Source organism: Neovison vison, chromosome 1 (genome assembly GCF_020171115.1).
Source record: "Neovison vison isolate M4711 chromosome 1, ASM_NN_V1, whole genome shotgun sequence".
In the NCBI taxonomy this organism is placed as follows: domain Eukaryota; kingdom Metazoa; phylum Chordata; class Mammalia; order Carnivora; family Mustelidae; genus Neogale; species Neogale vison.
In genome coordinates, this window is record NC_058091.1 from 119,202,781 (window position 1) to 119,224,617 (window position 21,837).

At 52.8% G+C, this 21,837-nt stretch overlaps 3 protein-coding genes across 5 annotated transcripts; all 3 read left to right on the plus strand.

Moving 5' to 3' along the window:
* The first annotated feature begins 2,211 nt into the window (after nt 1-2,211).
* Nucleotides 2,212-6,703, plus strand: DAXX (death domain associated protein). Of its 3 annotated transcripts, none has more exons than XM_044255410.1 (8): nt 2,212-2,310; nt 3,205-3,464; nt 3,619-4,450; nt 4,582-4,796; nt 4,968-5,190; nt 5,344-5,818; nt 5,998-6,220; nt 6,435-6,703. In XM_044255410.1, the coding sequence occupies exons 2-8, from the start codon at nt 3,258-3,260 to the stop codon at nt 6,492-6,494; spliced, it is 2,235 nt and encodes a 744-aa protein (XP_044111345.1). In that variant the 5' UTR covers nt 2,212-2,310; nt 3,205-3,257; the 3' UTR covers nt 6,495-6,703. The 3 variants fall into 3 exon arrangements, with proteins under 3 accessions (XP_044111345.1, XP_044111354.1, XP_044111362.1); XM_044255419.1 differs by having other exon boundaries at nt 3,208-3,464; XM_044255427.1 differs by having other exon boundaries at nt 3,275-3,464.
* A 693-nt stretch (nt 6,704-7,396) lies between these two features.
* On the plus strand, nt 7,397-10,728 carry ZBTB22 (zinc finger and BTB domain containing 22). The gene is made up of 2 exons (XM_044255437.1): nt 7,397-7,449; nt 8,149-10,728. The coding sequence occupies exon 2, from the start codon at nt 8,219-8,221 to the stop codon at nt 10,127-10,129; it is 1,911 nt and encodes a 636-aa protein (XP_044111372.1). The 5' UTR covers nt 7,397-7,449; nt 8,149-8,218; the 3' UTR covers nt 10,130-10,728.
* Nucleotides 10,729-10,871: 143 nt separating this feature from the next.
* Nucleotides 10,872-21,483, plus strand: LOC122910811 (TAP binding protein). Its single transcript, XM_044255447.1, has 8 exons — nt 10,872-11,139; nt 11,258-11,428; nt 11,659-11,919; nt 18,477-18,875; nt 19,262-19,603; nt 19,705-19,794; nt 19,909-19,946; nt 20,312-21,483. Exons 1-8 carry the CDS (start codon nt 11,103-11,105, stop codon nt 20,321-20,323), a joined length of 1,350 nt encoding a protein of 449 aa, XP_044111382.1. The 5' UTR covers nt 10,872-11,102; the 3' UTR covers nt 20,324-21,483.
* The last annotated feature ends 354 nt before the right edge of the window (nt 21,484-21,837 follow it).

Below are 21,837 nucleotides of genomic sequence, written 5' to 3' on the forward strand. Positions count from 1 at the left end.
ATTCAAGCTTCCTCCATATCAGCAATAACGCTGTTTTTCTAATCATTCATGTATTCTCTGGAGAGGCAATTTTAATTTCCTTCAAGAACTCTTCCTTTGTATTCACAGCCTGACTGCTTGGCATGAGAGGCCCAGATTTCAGCCTATCTCAGCTTTCAACATGCCTTCCTCACTAAGCTTAATCATTTTTAGCTTTTGATTAAAGTGAGAGGTGACTCTTGCTTTCACTTGAACACTTAGAGGCCATCGTAGGGTTACTAATTGGCCTAATTTCAATATTATTGTGTCTCAGAGAATAGGGGAGACTGAAGAGAGGGAGAGAGGTGGGGGAATAGCTGGTTGGTACACAGTATTTATTAAGTTCACTGTCTTATGTGGGTGTCATTTGTGGTATTCCAAAACAATGACAATAGTAACATCAAAAACTACTGATCACAGATCACCATAACAAATATAAAAATAATGGAAAAATTTGAAGTATTGCAATACTTACCAAAATGTGACACAGAGACACACAATGAGCAAATGCTGTTAAGAAAATAGTGCCAATACGGGCAGCTGGCTGGCTTAGTCTGTAGAACATGCAACTCTTGATCTTGGGGTTGTACGTCTGAGCCCCACATTGGACATAGAGATTACTTAAAAATAATTTTTTAAAAGAAAAATGCTGCCAAAATATTTGCTCAATGCAAACCTTCAATTTATAAAAAACAAACAAAAAAATTTCCACAATATCTGTGAAGCACAATAAAATGAGGTATGACTGCATTTTTTTTTCTTTAAGAGGGAGGATGTCTATAAGAAAAGGAAACAGGAAGAGGGAAAATCTCTACTGCAGGCATTTACTCAGTAAGACCAATTTTTCAAAAGTTGAGAATCTGGAAATTAAATTCCTCCAGCTCCTCTAAGTCTAAGTACTCTCATGTTCCCTAATTTGAAGACTATAGGTGTAGACATGGTGTGGGATTCTTTAATGGAAGGGAGGGTTTGAGCTTTTGGTACTCTGAGAGCTTAGGGATGTAAGGACCTCTGCGGTCCTAGAAAGTGGCAAGATGCTTGACACTTGTTGAATGTGAAAGGTTGCAGGAGACGGGAATCTCCGTGTTAACCAGTCTGACTTCCCCATAAGCTCACATTTAGACCCAGCTTGGCCTCCACGAGTCCTTCCGGCCTTTCTGAAGTTGAGTAAGATGGGCGTGAGGACGAGGCGGGCGTCAAAATCAGTTTCTTGTCTCTTTCCTCAGCTCTCCCAGAGGAAGAGGAGGAGAGGAGTCGAGACCCAAGGTATTTTAGAAGTCTCATTTCATCTGATAGCCCTCACAGCGGCAATTTGCACAGCTTCTCCTCAAAGCTCCCGTCCCATATCGCTGTCCGAAGGCCCTGGAGCTCCTGGACAAAGCTCGGCCTCCACTTCGGGAACCCCCACCAGAAAAGAACGGAAAACCACCTAGATGCCACCTACTTGGTCATTAGTTGCGTAGAGGCGCATAAAGAGACATCAATAACAATAGCAATAATAACAACACATTTGTATAGCGCTCTGTGCTCATTTGTATGGTGTGTTATGATTTCACGATTGGGAGCGGAAAGAACCTGGAAGTAGAAGTAGCTGCTGGACAGCGGCAAGGGAGTGCGCAGCCTGCAGAAGGGAAGGGGCAGGCACGGTCGATTAAACCGCGGAGAGGGTACAAGGCAGGTAGGAAAGTAGCTCCGGAAGGCTGGTCAGTGGCCTAACGGAAGGAAAAAGGTTTTTTTTTTCCCCCTCTTAAGAGACTCTCGTTCTTCCCTGCACCCTTGCGCAGTCTTGGAGGGCCCAGTTTCTTAGCTGTCCTTTCCCGTTCCCCCTCCCCTACTTGGAAAGGTGGCTCAGTCCTTCCCGCACGCGACCCGCCGACGGTTAGGCCGGATGCAGGAAGTTTCTGATTGGTGGAGTCGCAAAAGCACCGGGTGAAAAGAGGTCCGTCGGCAGCGCGCCCGAGTTCAGGTGTAGCCGATACCGTACGGCAAGATGGCGCCCCCGTACTTTGGGACGCCCTGAGGTGACAAGCCCGCCCTCTACTGGTCACAGGAAAGGGGGCCGCAGACCGTGTAGGCGATACTTGGAGGTGGGGGCGGGCCTACCGCCACTTCCGGCCGAGGCCGGGCCGCGCGCCGTACGACAATATGGCCGCGCCTAGGTGGCTGTAAGCGGAAATTCAGCAACTTCCGGTCCAGAGAAGGGCCTGCGGTGGGAGGGGGAAGGAAGGCGGAGGGAACCATGCGAGGTTCTGAGATCAGCAGCGAGGGTCGCCTCGAGAGACCGTTTCTGAGGTGGGGGCCGGACCGTGCGAGGAGCGAAGACGGGGGCGGGAATGTCGAGGGAGAGGTACTGGGGAGTCCCGGACGCTGAGTCTGAGGGGCAGGCTGTGGTACCTTCCTTCCAGTCCCTGAAGGGGAGTGGGGCGGCCGGGGGACTGAACTGGGGGAGGGGGACTTGGCGGGAAGCTCATTCTGGGGAAGGGGTCGGACGCAGGGTTGGGATCAGAGAGGAATCGGGAGAGTTCAGCGCTAGACTCGCAATCGGCTACAGGTCACAGAGAGAGAATGGGGGAAATCGGGTGGGGTAAGAGGGAGGGGACTTGAGGTGAGATCTCCCAACCTAACGCCCGGGTTTGAGGAGACCCGTCAGAGGGTGGAGTGTGAAGATAATTAAGGAAGGCGAAGGGGGAATGGGTGGTTGGGAGAGAACCTTCTTCGCCTCAGAGAGTCTTGGAGTTGGGGGTGATTCTTCAGGATGGGGTGAGGGTGTGGATTTGACGTGCTTGAGAGCGAAGGAGGGGAAGGCTCGGGAGGTGGTGCTGATGGGGGTGTGGTGTCTGTGTGAGGGAATGTCAGGAAATCCAGAGTGCAATGCGGAAGGTGGTCCAGGGGTTGGAAGAATCAACTTGGCAAGTATGAGATGATAGTAGGGAAACGAAACAGAGACAGGATATCGACAGGAGGGGTGGAGCTGCGGGCAAGGAACTTAAGGTTTTCAGGTGGTTTGGGGCCCCCCTAGTAAAAGGTCAGAAAAGCGTCCGGGACTAATATTTGCTGAAGATAGGCGGTGAGGACACTGTTGGGCAGGGCTGGGTGTTAGTGGAGCCCAAGAAGACTGGAAAATGTGTGCGATGAAGGGATGGGCTGTGCTGGAGGGGCTCTTTCTGAGGCCCCATCCCCTTCCAGCAGGAATCCCGAAATCCCCAACACTTCCTCCCTCCGGGGGATTTGATCCCCCCATGGCCACCGCTAACAGCATCATCGTGCTGGATGATGATGACGAAGATGAAGCAGCTGCTCAGCCAGGGCCCTCCCACCCACCCCCCAATCCGGCCTCACCCGGGGCAGAAGCCCCTGGCTCCTCCCAGCCCCATGGGGCTGGAGGAAGCAGTAGTTCTGGCGGCAAGAAATGCTACAAGTTGGAGAATGAGAAGCTGTTTGAAGAGGTGAGCTTTAGGGGAGAAGATTCTTGTGCCCCAGGGAGGGGGATGGCTGACTGGCTCTCCTGTCCTTTCTTCCTCACTAACCCCGCCTTACCTTCTTTCTCTCAACCCCTCCCCTTGTCTTTTTCCCCCTCCCTTCTTCCTCTGAACCCTTTAGTTCCTTGAACTGTGTAAGACGCAGACAGCAGACCACCCTGAGGTGGTCCCATTCCTCTATAGCCGGCAGCAGCGTGCCCACTCTCTGTTTTTGGCCTCGGCGGAGTTCTGCAACATCCTCTCTCGGGTCCTCTCTCGGGCCCAGAGTCGGCCAGCTAAGCTCTATGTCTACATTAATGAGCTCTGCACTGTTCTCAAGGCCCATTCAGCCAAGAAGAAGCTGAACCTGGCCCCTGCTGCCACCACCTCTAGTGAACCCTCTGGGAATAACCCTCCCACAGACCCCTCCTCGGACCCCACACATGCCGAGACCACTGCCTCTGAGGCCCCAAGGACCCGTGGTTCCCGGCGGCAGATCCAGCGCTTGGAGCAGCTGCTAGCGCTCTATGTGGCAGAGATCCGGCGGCTGCAGGAAAAGGAGTTGGATCTCTCAGAATTGGACGACCCCGACTCCACGTACCTGCAGGAAGCGAGGTTGAAGCGTAAGCTGATCCGCCTCTTCGGACGGCTGTGTGAGCTCAAAGACTGCTCTTCCCTGACCGGCCGTGTCATAGAGCAGCGCATCCCCTACCGCGGCACCCGCTACCCAGAGGTCAACAGGCGCATTGAGAGGCTCATCAACAAGCCGGGGCCAGATACCTTCCCTGACTATGGAGATGTGCTGCGGGCCGTGGAGAAGGCAGCTGCTCGGCACAGCCTTGGTCTCCCCCGACAGCAGCTCCAGCTCATGGCTCAGGATGCCTTCAGAGATGTGGGCATCAGGTTACAGGAGCGACGCCACCTTGATCTCATCTATAACTTTGGCTGTCACCTCACAGATGACTATAGGCCAGGTAGGGATTAGTGAGATGCCTGTCGGTAACCCTTATATGTCAGATGTTTGGTGGAGGGGGGCATCTCACTAGTCCCATCCCATCTTCTAGGGTTTGGGCTGAGTACTCTGACTTTATATCTCCCCACGTAGGCATTGACCCGGCACTGTCGGATCCTGCCTTAGCCCGGCGCCTGCGAGAAAACCGGAGCTTGGCTATGAGCCGGCTGGATGAGGTCATCTCCAAATATGCAATGATGCAAGACAAGAGTGAGGAGGGTGAGAGACAGAAGAGAAGAGCTCGGCTTCCTCAAGCTACCTCTTCCCACACTGCAGACCCCCCCAAAGCCTCCCTGGATTCTGGTGAGGTATGGAAGGGATAAACCCTTCAGACAGACTTTGTCCTTCCCTTGCACGGGCCAGCAGAGATTCCCCCCGCATCCACCCCCTGTCCCCTGAGGGGGAAGAGTGCAAAAGGAACACAAGAACCAGACCCTCTGGGGCAAGGGATTCCTTAGAGGAACTCCTTTGTCCCCCAGGGCCCTAGTGGAATGGCATCCCAGGAGTGCCCTACCACCTCCAAGCCTGAGAGTGATGATGAAGAAGATGAGGAAAGTGATGAGGAAGAGGAAGAAGAGGAAGAGGAGGAGGAGGAGGAAGAAGAAGAGGAGGCCACAGATTCTGAAGAAGAGGAGGATCTTGAACAGATGCAGGAAGGTCAGGGGGACGATGAAGAGGAGGAGGAGGAGGAGGAGGAAGCAGGTATGTCAAGAACAGTCTCCTCCTGTGTCAGTTCTCTCTACTCTGTTAGATATGAGCCACCTGTTTGAGACCCTTCCCTTCCTCCTCTTACTCTCAGCAGTATTCATTCTCCAAGTTCTCATGCTACCTCGCCCCTCTTTTCTTCTTTTCCAGGTCAGAATGGAGACAAGAGCCCTATGTCCCCACCACAGATGTCCACTGAAAAGAATCTGGAACCTAGCAGAGGGATCAGCAGGTCTGCAGGGGAGCAGCAAAACAAAGGACTCATAGTGTCACCATCTTCACTGTCAGAAGAACCCTTGGCCCCCTCCAGCATAGATGCTGAAAGCAATGGAGAACCCCTTGAGGAGTTACCCCTGGAGGAAGAGAGTCCTGTGTCTCAGCTCTTTGAGCTAGAGATTGAAGCCTTGCCCGTGGATACCACCCCTTCCCCTGAGGAGAGGGACATTTCCTCTTCCAGGAAGCAATCAGAGGATCCCCTCACCACTGTCCTGGAGAATGGAGCAGCCATGGTCACCTCCACTTCCTTCAATGGAGGTGTGTCTCCTCATACCTGGGGAGATTCCTGTCCCCCCTGCAAGAAGTCTCGAAAGGAGAAGCAGATTGGAGCAGGGCCATTAGGAAACAGGTAACAACAAGGACGAGGAGGAGGGAGGCTAAGAAGAGATTACAGGGGGCTTTCTGAGAGGAATATTGTGGAACTGGATGTGCTGGGAGAGACTGGATGCTGGGTCTGCTGGGAGAGACCCCTCCAGCCTCAGGCTCTCCATAACCCCTGCCCCTACATATTTGTGTTTCTGTCCCTAGCTATGTGGAAAGGCAAAGGGCAGTGCATGAGAAGAATGGGAAGAAGATACCTACCCTGTCTAGCCCACCTTCTCCCCTGACTTCCATGGCCCCAGTTGCTGATTCCTCCACAAGGGTGGACTCTCCTAGCCATGGCCTGGTGACCAGCTCACTCTGTAGCCCATCTCCAGCCCGGTTGTCCCAAACGCCCTATTCACTACCCTCCCGGCCTGGTACTTACAAGGTAAGAGGGGGAGGCAGTTTTTCCCTAACTTAATTCTCTTTCATTGTCTGTTTAGTTTCAGGTGTTCCATCTGAATATTACACGCACCACATCCTCTCTCTTCCTTTTGCCTCACCCCTCTTTTTAATCTCTGATAAGTCCTTCCCTCTGCTTCTACTCCCCCTATATTCCAGACAGACGTCTCTTTCTGACTCCATCTCTCACTCCCCTGCAGATGAGTGTGGCCACACAGTGCGATCCTGAGGAGATCATCGTGCTCTCAGACTCTGATTAGCTGCCTCTCCTCCCACTGCCAGCTTCCAACAAAATGTTTTGGGATAGTATTTGGAGGATGGTGGGAAGCTGATCACTGAGGAAGGGATTGACTGAGCTAATCGCCTTTTGGTGATGTTTCTTTTAAAAAAACAGACAAACAAAAAAACAACAAAAACTTAAGTTTTACACAGAAACATTAATAAACAATAAAGTTCTTTTCTTATTGTATCCTTGTCTTTTCCTTTTCCTTCCATACTCAATGCTTGGCCCCAGCTGTTCTCGGGTTCAGGGTTCCCTGACCCCGGGCAACACCTTGGAGCTGTCCTTTGTAGCCTGTCCTTAGATCGCCTCTCTCGGAGTTCCCTCGCCCTGAGGCCTTCCTCTTGCCCTCTGCCAGGCACTGAAAAAAAAAAAAAAAGCTTCGGCGTCCGAAATACGCTTTACTTTCTCACTTTGAGCGGTAGGAGTAAAAAGGCCAATCAGGGGCCGACTCAAGGTTATTTGGCCAATCCGTGCCTGGAGGAAGGGGGCGGGGTTTCAGGGAGACGGTCAGAAGCTAGGAGAGCAGGGCAATTAGATCTTGCAAACCCGCTAATGGCCACAGTTCAGGGGCGGAGCCTAAGCAGCGATGGCCAAGGCCCTTGGCCAATGGGAAGGACAGGCTTGCAGAATTAAAGGGAAATGAATGCTTCGGCCAAACCACCAAGTCCTGAGTTCTTCAGCGGCGGAAGAGGCCTGTTACCTTTAAGGTGGAATGAGACCTCTGTTCTTTAAAGGAGAAGTGTCCGAGTCGGCCAAGCATCGCCCAGCGGCACGGGCGGGGGTGCCCGCCTGTGCCTTTAAAGCCGGAGGGGCGGGAGGCGGAGCGGAGGCGGAGGGCGGAGGGAGTCGGCGCAAGATGGCGGCGGGAGGGGCCCAGGCTGCTGCTCTGGCCGCCGAGTGAGGGGCGGGGGGGCCCGGGGGCGCGCGGCCCGGTAAGCGGGGACGCGCGGGGTTGGGGGGCGCCTTCCGGGTGGGAGAGGAGGTCGAAGTAGCGCTTGGGGCGGAGCAGAGGGGGGCGGGGTCCGGTGTGGGCGGGGGTAGGCAAGGGGCGGGGCCGAGAGGGCCACGGGGGTGGGTCTTGAAGAGGTGGGGCCGAAAGGGCCAAGGGGCGTGTTTTTAAGGGGCGGGGCTAGAGGTAAGCCGGGGGGCAAAGGGGACCTTGGCTCTAGAACAGCTGGGGGGGCGGTGGATAGGCTAAAAAACACAGGAAGAGGGGGATGGTTCTCAGTACAGGAGCAGACTTGCCCCCCTCCCAATAAAAGGGTGCAAGACACCAATAAGGTAAATCTTGGAAAGTCAGGTTCTCAGGCAAATGGGAAATTACGAGGAGAGGCACCCCAATCCCCAAGACCACCTTATTTCTCTAATCTCCAAGGAAAGAGCAGTGGATTTGGAGTCAGGACTTATGCGTTAGCTGACACTGTCACTTACTGGCTGTGTGCTCTTGGATAGTCTCCTAATCTTCTGAACCTTAGTTTGCTATCTATCAAATAGGGTTGAGAGGAATACCTACCTTACAGTGCTATTGTGGGGAATCAGTTAGATAAAGGGTGTGAACATGTTTTTAAACTGTAAAGGGAAGGACTTTGTCATTATGAGATGTTATCATTCTTCTCTCTTTTTCTTCCCAGAGACCCCCCCGGCCGCCCTCCTCCTTCCCCTTGTTCCTGTGGCTGGGGGGGTACCCCCTCCCTCCACGCCATGGAACCATCTCCTCTCTCTCCCAGTGGGGCAGCACTGCCCCTGCCTCTGTCACTGGCCCCACCCCCCCTGCCCCTGCCTGCAGCTGCGGTGGTACACGTGTCCTTCCCTGAGGTGACCAGTGCCCTCCTGGAGTCCCTCAATCAGCAGCGGCTACAGGGTCAGCTCTGCGATGTGTCCATCCGAGTGCAGGGCCGGGAGTTCAGGGCTCATCGTGCTGTCCTGGCTGCCTCCTCCCCTTACTTCCACGACCAGGTTTTACTCAAGGGCATGACCTCCATCTCGCTGCCCAGCGTCATGGACCCAGGCGCCTTCGAGACTGTCCTGGCTTCGGCTTACACTGGCCGCCTCAGCATGGCTGCTGCTGACATTGTCAACTTCCTCACAGTGGGGTCGGTGCTCCAAATGTGGCACATCGTGGATAAGTGCACCGAACTCCTCCGTGAAGGCCGGGCCTCGGCAACCAGCACCACCGCCACCACTGCCGCAGCCACCTCTGCCACTGTCCCTGGGGCTGGGCTCCCATCAGGAAGTGGGGCCACTGTAGGCCCTGCCACCATGGGCTCTGTGCGCTCTCATGCCTCCAGCCGGGCCAGTGAGAATCAGTCCCCCAGCAGCAGCAACTACTTCAGCCCCCGGGAGTCCACTGATTTCTCCTCTTCCTCTCAAGAGGCATTTGCAGCTTCTGCAGTGGGCAGCGGGGAGCGCCGAGGAGGTGGCCCTGTATTCCCAGCCCCTGTGGTTGGCAGCGGGGGAGCCACCTCGGGGAAGCTGCTGCTGGAGGCAGACGAGCTTTGCGACGATGGTGGCGATGGGAGGGGTGCTGTGGTTCCTGGGGCTGGGCTCCGGCGGCCTACCTACGCACCACCCAGCATCATGCCGCAGAAGCACTGGGTATACGTGAAGCGGGGTGGAAACAGCCCAGCACCAGCACCCCTGGTTCCCCAAGACCCAGATCTGGAAGAGGATGAGGAGGAGGAAGACCTGGTGTTGACCTGTGAGGATGATGAAGATGAAGAGCTGGGGGGTGGCCCCAGGGTTCCCGAGGCTGGAGGACCTGAGGCTACCCTTAGCATAAGTGATGTCCGGACCCTAACTGAACCTCCGGACAAGGGAGAGGAGCAGGTCAATTTCTGTGAGTCTTCCAATGACTTTGGCTCCTATGAAGGTGGGGGTCCTGGGGCTGGGCTTGATGATTCAGTGGGGCCAACCCCTTCCTCTTACGCCCCCTCCCACCCTCCGAGGCCCCTGCTTCCCCTGGACATGCAGGGCAATCAGATCCTAGTCTTCCCATCGTCTTCATCTTCCTCCTCCTCCTCACAGGCTCCAGGACAGCCACCTGGGAACCAAGCTGAACATGGGGCGGTGACCCTGGGGGGCACCTCGACCGGGGCCCTGGGCATGCCGAGTGGTGCCGGGGGGACCCCTGGAGGGACAGGCAGTGGGGATGGGAATAAGATCTTTTTGTGCCACTGTGGGAAGGCCTTTTCCCACAAGAGCATGCGCGATCGGCACGTGAATATGCACCTCAACCTGCGGCCCTTTGACTGCCCCGTTTGCAACAAAAAGTTTAAGATGAAGCACCACCTGACCGAGCACATGAAGACGCACACGGGCCTCAAACCCTACGAGTGTGGCGTCTGCGCTAAGAAGTTCATGTGGCGAGACAGCTTCATGCGCCACCGGGGACACTGTGAGCGCAGGCACCGCCTGGGCGGGGGCGGGAGTGGGCCTGGACCTGGGGGCCCGGTAGGGCCAGCCCTGCCACCCAAGAGAGAGGCCCCCGGTGGGGGCGGGGGCAGTGGCGATGAGGCGAGTGGGGCCACGCCCCAGTCCAGCCGAAGGGTCTGGTCCCCACCCAGTGTGCACAAGGTGGAGATGGGCTTTGGTGGAGGTGGAGGAACAAACTGAAGGGGCGGGCTCCTGGAGGTGGCTTTCTGGATGGAGGAAGCAGGGGGCGCAAGGCAGGGCTGCTGTGGCCCTCAGGTGATCTCCCACTATGCTTAATGTCTTCCTTATCTCTCTGGACTTGTATATATTTTGGAGGGGGGAACCATGTTGCACCATCAGCCACCCCAGTCCGTTCCTCAGCCCCTCTCCCACGACGTATCCAAGGAACTAAGTCCCCTTCCCCTCAGATGGGTGCACTGAAGCCCCCAGCTCCAGACTAGGGCACATATGGTGGGGGGAGGGAGGGGGGGCCGTGGAGCATCCTGGAGTCACAGGGTCAAGGGTCAGGTGGTTGTAGTCTGTACCTGAAGTCTGTGTTTGTGTTGTTGTGGGGACCAGGCCTTTGAGCCCCACCCTTGTCCTAGAACCCACCCCACCTCCCTAAGGACGTGCCCTATATTTCCACCCTCATCCCTCCTATCCCTCCTTGGGGGCCCCCAGCTGGATTCTCATTGAGGAGGGAGTGAAGACGAAGAGGGAGTAAGTCGTAAGAGTACACGGTTTTTATTTTAAATCTTATTTTTTTTAAATGGTGATTAAAATATTTATTGGTCATTTCACTCGGCTTACCAACAGCCCCTCTGTGTTTGCTGGGGCCCGGGCGCAGGTGAGGGAGGGCGGAGTAACCGAACTCTGGGAAGTAGAGTCTGGGGGAGGGGGCGGAGGGAGGAGGAGCCTGGGGTTGGGGAGCGCCCCGGGACCAGGTGGTGCAGTGTGTTCCAAGAGGGCGGGACCGGCCCGAGGTCCACTGACCAGAACGAACCGGAGCTACTGTTTCGGGATCCCCACCCGGCCAACGCGGAAAGCACCTGCCGCCCGCGTGCCCTCACCCTACCAGAGAGGGGACTTCCTCCGCCTCTCCTGCCGGCCTTTCAAGGAAAGTGAAAGTGAAAGGGAGAAGTGGAGGCTTCGGGGCTGAGCAGATCGCGGCGCCATGAAGCCCCTGTCTCTGCTCCTCGCCGTGGCTTTGGGTGAGCGAACCCCGAGACTCAAAGGCCCAAGAACATGGGGGAGGTGGAGGGAAGTGAGCCCACCATGTGCCCGACGCGGGGGGCGTGTCGCCCCCTCACTCGCGCCCCTCTCCTCCAGCCTTGGTGACCGCCGTCTCGGCGGGACCCGCGGTGATAGAGTGCTGGATGGTGGAGGACGCGGGCGGTGGCCGCCTGACCAAGAAACCTGCCGCGCTCCTGCTGCGCCAGGGCCCGGGGACACCACCTCCCCGGCCGGACCTCGAACCCGAGCTCTACCTCAAAGTGCATGGTGAGTTACCACGGACTCGCCCTCAACTCTGTCACTTCCACCGAAACCCCCTCCTCTTTAGGTCGCGCTGTGATCTCGGGCCTCAGTTTCCCCGTGTAAAATAAGTCAGGATTACCTCTAAATCTCCCACTGCTGGGTAGTTTGTGCCTTCGGGATTCCCTGGACGCTGCCCTCCCCGCCCCTTTCCTGGCAGCGACTGCCAGCAGCAACTCCCTTCTCCCCGCTCACAGATCCCGCGGGAGCGCTCCAAGCTGCGTTCAGGAGGTACCCCTCGGACGCCCCCGCGCCCCACTGCGAGCTGAGCCACTACGTCCCGTTCCCCGCCTCGGCGAACTGGGCCAGGGGCCTGACCCCGGAGCAGAGCTGCCCGCGGTCCCTGGACGGGACTTGGCTCATGGTCAGCATATCCAGTTCGATCTTCCGCCTCTCCAGCCTCCTGAGAGTACAGTCCGGGCCTCAGCCCGAGCCTGCACTCATCACCTTGGCAACAGGTAGAGAGGGGCAGGCGGAGGGGGGTGGAAGTGGAGAAGAGTGGGTAGATTCTGAGGGTCAGGATCAGCCTGTAACTCGCCGTGTGAACTCGTTTCCCCAGTTGGGGCTTAGTTTCCTCATTTGTAAAGGCGAGGCGGTTCGGCTAGGATTGTTTAATCGGTCTCAACAGCTTCTTCTCGCTCCTGCCCAGTTTCAAACAATCACAATCCTCCCTTTAGGGGGCGGGGCTTTGTGGAGTTCTGGAGGGCTAAGCTTTGGAGAAAGTCTGACTTTCCTGTCCTGGGACCTTGAGAAACTTGTAAGGGGATGGGGTTGGGAGAAGCTCAGAAGCAGGAACCTTTTTTCTTTGCTCGTCCCAGGCCTGTGTCTTGCTAGGTAGACACTGCCATCTTTGCAGTTTTCGCTTTTTCTGAAACCGGCATCCAAGCGTCCAAGCCCCACCTGTACCCACATCCGGAGCTGTGGCCTTTAGCTAGGCAAAGGCTCTTGCACTCGAGTGCGTCGACCCTTCTTGCCAGCCCCTTTCCTATGGCTTGTGAGCACGCACTGATTCTGTGGTCACCAAATGGTGAGCTGGCCTGTGTGGAAAAGACAAGAGGCCTGATGGCTCCCACCGCAGGCATCCCTCATGAGCTGGTGCAGCGCGGTTTGATGGGCAGGGATCTGGCACTTTGCCCAGCTGAGGCTTGAGAGGGAGTGGGCGGTTAAAGCAAGACTGGGGTCCCTGGGGGCTCACCCTTCTGGCAGTAGAGGGTGGGGTAGGATACCAGTACAGTCATTGGCTGCCCTCAGTCTTGTGAGGTTTTTTTTGTTGTTGTTGTTGTTTTTTAAGTTTACCTAGTTTTAGATGTCTCTCTATACACAATATAGGGCTCAAACTCAAGACCCGGAGAGCAAGAGCCACAATGCTCTTCCGACTGGGCCAGCCAGCTGCGTCTTGTGCCATTTTTTGGTAAACAACACAGCATAACTGACAGGCCAACCCTCCCTTCTCCCTTCCCCAGGACCACCTTCCTGCCACCCAGAGTGAATCACCCCAGGACCAGGGAAAGGGACTCAGCACCCATTCATCACCTCTACCTATGCGGCCATTTAATTCCCAGGCCCCATCCTAGGCAGGGGCAGAGGCAAACTGTTCTTTGTCGGGAGAGTAGCTCTTCTCCAGCAGGCAGGAATATTTCACAGGGCTGCGGGCTTAACCAAGGTGAGGGGTGAGAAGATGCTTTTCTCTCTGAGTCTGTTTTTCCAGCTATAAAATGTGGATGCTATTTCCCATGTGCCTTTCTCTTTGTTGTGACTCTCAGGGGAGATACTTTGTTAATTTATTCACCTATTCAATATTTATTAGTACCAAGGAGAAATTTGAGCCCAGTTGGTTCTCAGTCCAGGCTGCAAATAAGAGTCCTCTTGAAAGTCTCTAAAACTGGGGTGCCTGGGTGGCTCAGTCAGTTAAACAGCTGCCTTCGGTTTAGGTCATGATCCCAGGGTCCTGGGATCAAGCCCCACTTCAGGCTTGTTTCTCCCTCTATGTCTGACTGATGCTCTTCCTGCTTGTGCTTTCTCTCTCTGTCAAATAAATAAAATCTTAAAAAAGAAAAATCTCTAAAATATACTGAATTGCCCCACTCCGGGTGAATTAAATCAGAATCTCTGAGGTGGTCCTGGGCACTTTTAAGGGTCAGGAAGGTGATCAGATGTAGATTCTGCTTTCAAGAAGGCTTTTGAAAGATTTGTCTTGGCTAATTGTAGAGTGTAAGATAGTTTGGTCCATGAGAGAAGTGTGGATAGGAGCCCAGGAGTGCCCCGGGTGGGAAAATTTTCTGCTGCTTATAGACCCCTGGGGGTAAAAATTAGTTGCTGTGCTCAGTCTTCCTTTTCAAGCATTTCTACTTGATTGGGGATTGAAGAAAATGAAAGTGGTTTTAATGTAAAATTTAAAATGAATCTTTTAGGGGCACCTGGGTGGCTCAGTGGGTTAAAGACTCTGCCTTCGGTTCAGGTCATGATCCCAGGGTCCTGGGATCAAGCCCTACATCGGGCTTTCTGCTCAGCAGGGAGCCTGCCTCCGCCCCCCACCCCGCCCCTACCCCATGCCTCTCTGCCTCCTTGTGATCTCTGTCTGTCAAATAAATAACATTAAAAAATCGTTAGAAAACTAAATAAAATCAATCTTTTAGGGACACAAATCATTGGTAATTTTGCTAATATACATTTACACAGTATTTCTTAGCAAATACTTTAAAATGTTTGTTGCTAAATACCTGCCCTAACATACTTCGTGTGTATGGTTTTTTAATTCTCATTGTTCTTTTAAAACATTTATGGAAAATTTCAAAGACACATAAAAATAGAGAGAATGCTCGACTGAACCTCATAGACCTCTCCCCCATTTTTGTGGTTAGTAGGTTTTACCACATTTTTTGCCAATCCTTCTCCCACCTTTTTTCTTTTCTTTTCTTTTTTTAAGATTTTATTTATTTATTTGACAGAGAGAGAGAGAAACAGTGAGAGAGGGAACACAAGCAGGGGGAGTGGGAGAGAGCGAAGCAGGCTTCCGGCAGAGCAGGGAGCCCAGGACCCTGGGATCATGACCTGAGCCGAAGGCAGATGCTTAAGGACTGAGCCATGCAGACACCTCTGCTTTTTTTGAAGTGTTTTAAAGTATATATCAGACATCATATTATTTACTCTTAATTACTTCAGTAAGCATCTTTATCAAATAAGGACTTAAGAAAACCATTGTCATAACAAACCAAACAACACTTAATTGCTTGTCCATATTAAAATTTTCCCAGTTTCTCAGTGATGTTATTTTACAGTAGATTTGCTTGAATCTGGATCAAAAACAGGTCTCTGTGTATTACACTTGGTTCTTGATCTGCTTGGATTACCATAACAAAGTATCATAGACTGGGTGTCTTAAATTTATTTTCTTACAACTGTGGAGGCTAGAAGTCCAGATCACGTCTAAGATCAAGGTGCTAGAGGGGTTGGTGAGAGAGCTTAGCCCTTGTGGTTGCATGTGGCTACTTCTGGCCCTGTCCTCATAAAGAGGAGAGAGGGAGCTCTGGTGTTTCTTCCTCTTCTTAAAAGGACACCAGCATATCAGGTTAGAGCCCTATGTTAATTATCTCATTTGATCATGATCACCTCTTCACAGCCCCTATCTCCAAATACAGTTGGCCCTTGAACGACTGTGTGTGGAGGAGTGGTGGGCCGCAGCTGGGGGAGGGGTGGGTGTGGGTGTGGGTGGGTGTCACAGGGTCCTGACCCCACCCCCAGCAGTCAAAAATCTGCATACACTTGACTCCCCCAGAATTTAACCACTCATAGCTTACTGTTTACTGGAAACCTTACTGAAAATGTAAACAGTTGATTGACACATATTTCATGTGTTGTATGTATTACATACTGTGTTCTTCAAGTAAGCTAGAGAAAACGTGTTGTTAAGAAAATTTATCACAAAGAAGAAAATCACAAGTAGGAGAAAATACATTTATATTACTGTATGTTAAAAAAACCAAACCTGCATATAAGTGGACCCTCACAGTTCAAACCTGTGTTGTTCAAGGGTCAACAGTATAGTCACATTGGGGGTTAAGGCTTTAACAAATGAACTTGGGCGGGGGTACCACAGACATGAAGTCCCTAACAGTTTTGTCTTTTAAGCCTCCATTATTCTGTAATTGCCCTGCACCCCTGAAAGGCTCTTGGCTTGTCACTTGTCCTGTAAAACTCCCCATATTCTGTATTTGGCCAAGTGTTTCCTCATTGTGTCATTTTCCTCCTTGTTCCTTTTCCCTCCATACTTCCTTTGAATTGGATAGATCTAGAAACTTGATTAGATTTGGACTTAAATTTTTTCAGTAATGCTTTATAATAATTACTACCATTCACTTTTATTTTATTTTTTTAAAGATTTTGTTTATTTATTTGAGAGAACACAAGCAGGGGGGAATTGGCAGGGCAAGAGGGAGAAGCCAACTCCCTGCAGAGCAGGAAGCCTGACATGGGGCTCGATCTTAGGACCCTGGGATCATGACCCAAGCTGAAGGCAGACACTTAACTGACTGAGCCACCCAAGTGCCCCTATCATTCAGTTTATTAACAGAAAAGCAAAAACCTATATAACGCAAGCTATAGAAACAGGTATGAGTTTCCTTGGGGTTCTGGGTCTGTTGCATTTATATTTGAATTTCTTGGAGTCCTGCTTGAGGGATGCACGTCTAAAACTGCTCCTTCAACCAATGTGAAAGAGTTCTGTTAGGTTAAGGGTTAAATTAAGCCATAAAACCTTCAGATTTTATTAATCCTGTGGATCGTTTTTAACAGTTCAAAAGTATGTTTCTGGATTTTGATAAATGAAGTGAACAGCCTACCTTTTTACTTTAGTGAACAAAAACTGTCCCATGAGGTTGAGATAAGTTTCATCTTGTGGGGCTCAGAAGCTACGATTAAAAATTACATAATCACGTTGAAAATTACGTAATACTTTTATGTGAAGGACCAACATTTCTGGGAAGAAGGAGCAGGAGAACTGACCTTGAGGGACATGGAGTATTTAAATATTTGGGAAACAATGGGGAGGGACCTGAAGGACCGTTATGACCACAGCAAAGAAAGGCCCAGTGATTAGAGTTTCTACTAGACACAGAAAGGGATTCTTTGGAGCTGGTTCTTGGGGTGCAAGAGAAGTCTGGGAGGGTGGGTTGGGGGCTAGGTCATCAAGTGCCCTGAGATCCAGGCTTTATAGGTGACAGTGAATCATCAGAAGTTTTGTGTGTGTGTGCGCACATCTGCATGTGCACACACACGCCTGTCATTTTCCCAAAAGCCTGCTATTTTACTTGATTCTTACAAAGGTAGGCAAGGATCAGATCATTGAGCAGATGAGAGAAATAGAGCTTGAATGATTTTCCTGAGATACCCAGCAAGACCGTGAGGAGGATGATGGCTGTACTGAAAATAGCAACACCTAACATTTACTGAACTTTCTATAGCCAGGTCCTGGCATTTTATTGGCATAACCTCATTTATTCCCGTCAACAACCAAAAGAACGAGGTACTGATATCCTCCCCAGATCACAGATGAAGAGATCTGAGACAGAGCACTTGGGGAACTTGTCCAAGAACTACCAGCTTGTAAGAAGCCAGGCTGGGGATTGAGCCTGGCTCGTTGAGCTCCAGCTTGTGCCTTAGTCGCCTGCTTCGTTGGTAGCTGGGTTTTTTAAACAGGCATGTGACCGGCTCAGACTTGTAGCCACACTGTGTGGCTCCAGCGTGGACGATGAATTGAAGAAGAGGGAGACTGAGGATAGGAAGACCTGAGAGGAGGTTGTAATTGTCCTTATGTATCTTGGTGAGAACTTGAGCTGGAGAAAGAGGTGGGATCTCTCAGGAAGACTGAATTAGTGCCTGGTGGGGGCAGCCCACGGTACGTTATATTTGCCAGTTTGATCCTTTGTCTCCCTTACGAGACCATAAGAAACTGGAGGGCAGTCCCTGTCTCATTCACCGCTCTGTCCTCTACCTTGAACATCATAGGTGCTCAGTAAATATTAGTCTAGTGAGAGAACTGGAGGACGAGTCTTGGTGACGTCAAGTGTTTGCCTTTAGTGTCTGGGGGGCTACTGGTGATTTTTCATCAGGGTGGGGGAATGGGCATTATAGTGGGGTGAGGGAATGCTGCAGAAATGCTGTTGAGTTGGAGCACGTTAAGTTGGTCTGACGGACGGTTAGATGTAATCACCGTAAACACTTTGGTGGCCTTACTGTATTCTGGGCCCTGTTCGAAGCACCTTCTAGATATAGGTGTCTTTGTTATCCAGATGCCGGAACTGAATAAATCTGGTAGCAAGAGGGACCAAATGATTTAAACCTCATGACAACCCCATGAGATAGGTACTATTACCATCATTATTATCTCATTATTTAGGAGACTAAGCTGAGCCATGGCAAAGTGAAACAACCAGCCCATGGGGCTGTATAAATAGTGGGAGAGTAGGGATTAACCAGCACGGCCCAGCTCCAGGAACTTAACTAGCATCCCCTGTCTCAGCAGAGCATAGAGGTCGGTGTCCAGGTCTAGGCTAGAGCCAGAACCTTCCAGAGTCAGTAAGTGCTCTGCACAGCACCAGAGGATTGATAGCCTGAATTATCCCAGCCTTCTCCAGCGAACCAAGAAAGGCCTGGCTCTTTAAGGGTGGGGCATGGAGACGGGACTGGTTCAGGCTGTGTCAGAAGTGCACTCAGCCCACAGACCCCAGAACTTGAGCGGGTTCTGTGCTCAGACCAGCCTTCAACCGCTGTACCCACTCACTGCCCCTGTTCTGGACCTGTCTGCTCACTCTTAGCCACCCTGGGTCCCATGCAGGCCCAGAACAAAGGGGGATTTGCAGGGAGGACTAGAAGGTGGTGGGTATCAGAAAAGGAGGTATCCTCTGAGGGGTGGGTGAACTTGAGTTGGGTCCTCCCTATAATTCTATTTCTCTATTTTTTTTCCCTTCTTTCTGTCCCTCCTGCCCCTTCCACTCCCTCCACTCCTCAACTTCCCTAGCTGTGCTGACTGTCCTCACCCATAGCCCCGTTCCTCGGATCCAGCTGGGACAAGATGCTCTGCTGGACTTGAACTTTGCCTACATGCCCCCCACCTCTGAGGCTGCTACATCTCTGGCCCCAGGTCCCCCTCCCTTCGGGCTGGAGTGGCGACACCAGCACCTGGGAAAGGGGCACCTGCTCCTGGCTGCAACTCCAGGGCTGTGTGAGCAGATGCCAACTCCCCAAGAGGGGGCCGTGGCATTTGCCGCCTGGGATGATGATGAGCCATGGGGTCCGTGGACTGGAAATGGGACCCTCTGGCTGCCTGCAGTACGGCCCTTCCAGGAGGGTGCCTATCTCGCCACTATACACCTGCCGTACCTGCAAGGGCAGGTCACCCTGGAGCTTGCTGTACAGAGTGAGTTGGGTATAGGGATCCCCACGGGTCAACGGTGGGCACAGGGATCAACACCATGATGGCAGAGAAGACGGTGCTGCGTGAGTGGCAGGAGGCAGATGGGGGTCTCTCGGAGTCAAAGGGGCAGTGGGGGGAGGTCCCTGGGAATCTGAGTGATGGGGATGAAGGTTCTCAAATCTGAAGAATAGGACATCCCTGAGAATGAGGCTTTTAGCATGGGGTTTCCTGTGAAGCACCAGTGGGAAGACAGCGGGTTCCCCATCCTGGAAGAAAAAAAATTCAAACCCATCTCAGTTTGGGGGAGAGCATAGGGCAAACTAAGGGTCTCTGAGGGAGGACAGACATGGACTGATTCCCCCCATGCTCCTTTCCTGTTTTCTCCCCAGAGCCCCCCAAAGTCTCCCTGATGCCGGCACCTCTTGTATGGGCTCCCCCCGGGGAGGCACCCCCTGAGTTGGTCTGCCACGTGTCCCACTACTATCCTTCCAAGGGCCTGGAAGTGGAGTGGGAGCTCCGGGGCGGCCCAGAGGGCAGCTTTCAGAAGGCCGAGGGGCAGAGGTGGCTCTCTGCCCTGCGCCACCACTCAGATGGCTCTGTCAGCCTCTCCGCGCACCTGCAGCCCATCCCGGTCACGGCCAAACACCATGGGGCACGCTACGCCTGTCGTGTCCACCACCCAACTCTGCCCGCCTTGGGGCGCAGTGCTGAGGTCACCCTGGAGGTGGCAGGTAGGAGTCAGGAGGAGGATGGAGCTGCCAGGGATAGGGTGGGGGTGGATGTTGGCACCTGGGAAGATACTGAGTTCACTCTCCCCCCTTCCACCTGCCAGGTCTTTCTGGGCCCTCACTAGAGGATGGTGTGGGCCTCTTCCTGTCTGCCTTTCTCCTCCTTGGGCTCATCAAAGCACTGGGCTGGGCTGGTAAGTTGACCCTCATTGCCACAGTGACAGTCCCTGCCTACTCCCAGTAGCCTGCCACCTATCCCTCTACCCTACCACTACTTCATACCATCCCTTCTCAATCTCTCTCCACAGTTGCCTACAAGTCCACTTTGAAGGATTCAGAGGAGAAGGTAACAGTCCTCTTTCTTTACTTTCCATTCCCATTTGAGCCTCTCCCTATAATTCCTCACCCAGGGACTCCTCATGCAAACTCCACCCTGGATTTGGAATTCTCACAGACCTGGGTTAACTCCTGCCACTTTGAATGTTCTACTTAACACCTCAGTTTCCTTGAGCCTAAGGATGAAAAAATTACTTAGGCAAAAGCACTCCGCCCAGTGTCTGCCAGCCAGAAAACCCACAGAAACTAGGAGCCCTGTTCCCCTGCCACCCTCTGTGCCCATGAGGGTTCATTTATCTCTGGACCAATCATGAGCATTTCACCTCGTCTTCTAAAACCCGGAATGCCTCGCTTCCTTTTTTATTTCTCTTCCAGAAAGTACAGTGAGGGCACTCAACACCATCCTGGGGAAGCCGCCATCATCTCTGGCCTGAGTTACTGCAGTAGCACCCCCAAATACTACACCATCATCTGCTCATGCTCTCTCCACCCTCTCTCCACAGAGCAGCTGGAACGCTTTTTCAAAGGACACAGACCTACAGCATTTCCTTTCTTAGAGCCCTAAGGCAGTGGTTCTCAAAAATTTTTCATCTCAGGCCTGCTTAAGGATTGTCAAGAATGCTAGAGAGCTTTTGGTTATGTGGGTGATAAACTAGAGATATTTATGGTACTAGAACTTAGTAAATTATGCTACTTAGTAAATTCTAGTAGCATCAATTGCTTAGTAAGCAAGCCTGCGTTCTTTTAGCTGTGAGGACAATGATGTCAGTAGACAGCTTCTGGAAAACTCTAGTGGTACAATATTTTGGAGAAAGTGAAAAACGCAATATTGTTATGAATAGCCTTAACTTCGCACACCCATGGAAATAGTCTCCAGGACCTCCGGGACAAGGGCCACACTTGGGAGAACCAGTGCTCTAGAAACCAAATCCATTTCCTGTCCTGGCCTAGGCAATTCCCGTTCTGGAGCCACCACTTGCCTCTTCAATCCTACCTGGTACCCTCTAGCCCTTATTTCAGTGTCACACCGATGTCAATTTTCTTTTTTTCCAATGGCTCCCACCTTCCCCGGTCTGTTCCCTTTGTCTGGTCCACCCTCGCCCTTCTTAGGCTCCAGACCAGGTCAGCCTCGTTATTCCCTCACACCAACCCATGTCCCTTTCGTGCGGTTCACCACAGTTGTATTTAAGTGATTGTGTGAGTCCTTGTCAGATGCCTGTCTTCCCTGCCTGACTGCAGGAACATGACTGTCTGTCCCCTGGTGTGTCCCCGATCCGGCAGAGGGCCGGGCGCCCACTGGAGGGCGCTCAACACAAGAAATTAGTCCTTTGCTCGTCCTAAGAATTTAAGAGTCTCATGCTCTACCGACTGAGCTAGCCGGGCGCCCTTCGTCCTAAGAATTTAAAAGCAGGTGTTCGACCAAAGAACTACAGGATGAAGGAAGCGGCAGCTGGCCTGGGGACCTCCGAGGGGGCGGACGGTGGGCTAGACCCACGCGGAAAGCGATCTAATCGTGTGGGAATAAAGTTGTGTTCTAATGCTCCCAAGAGGGTGTCTCATTCTACCCCCACGGGTCCCCTTTGCAAGCAAGCACAAGACTCTTATAGCCATCTCTGGTCCCTTCCAATCACCTCCGACCTCTCAAATGCTTTGGCGACACCCAACCCTCCGGAACATTGGGGGTCGAGCGCCACTCAAGGCGGGCAGGACGCCCTCTAGCAGCAGGCTTCGGTGGGGTGGGAGTAAGCCGAAAGGAGCACGCATACCAGCGCCGGGCGCCGGAAACCCGGGAGAGCCGAACCTAGAACCGGAAGTGGCGGCTTCCTGCTCCGCCCCCTTACGAGAGGGCGGGAACCCCGCGCTCCTCGGAAAACGCGGAGTGGATTCCGGTCCTCTACACG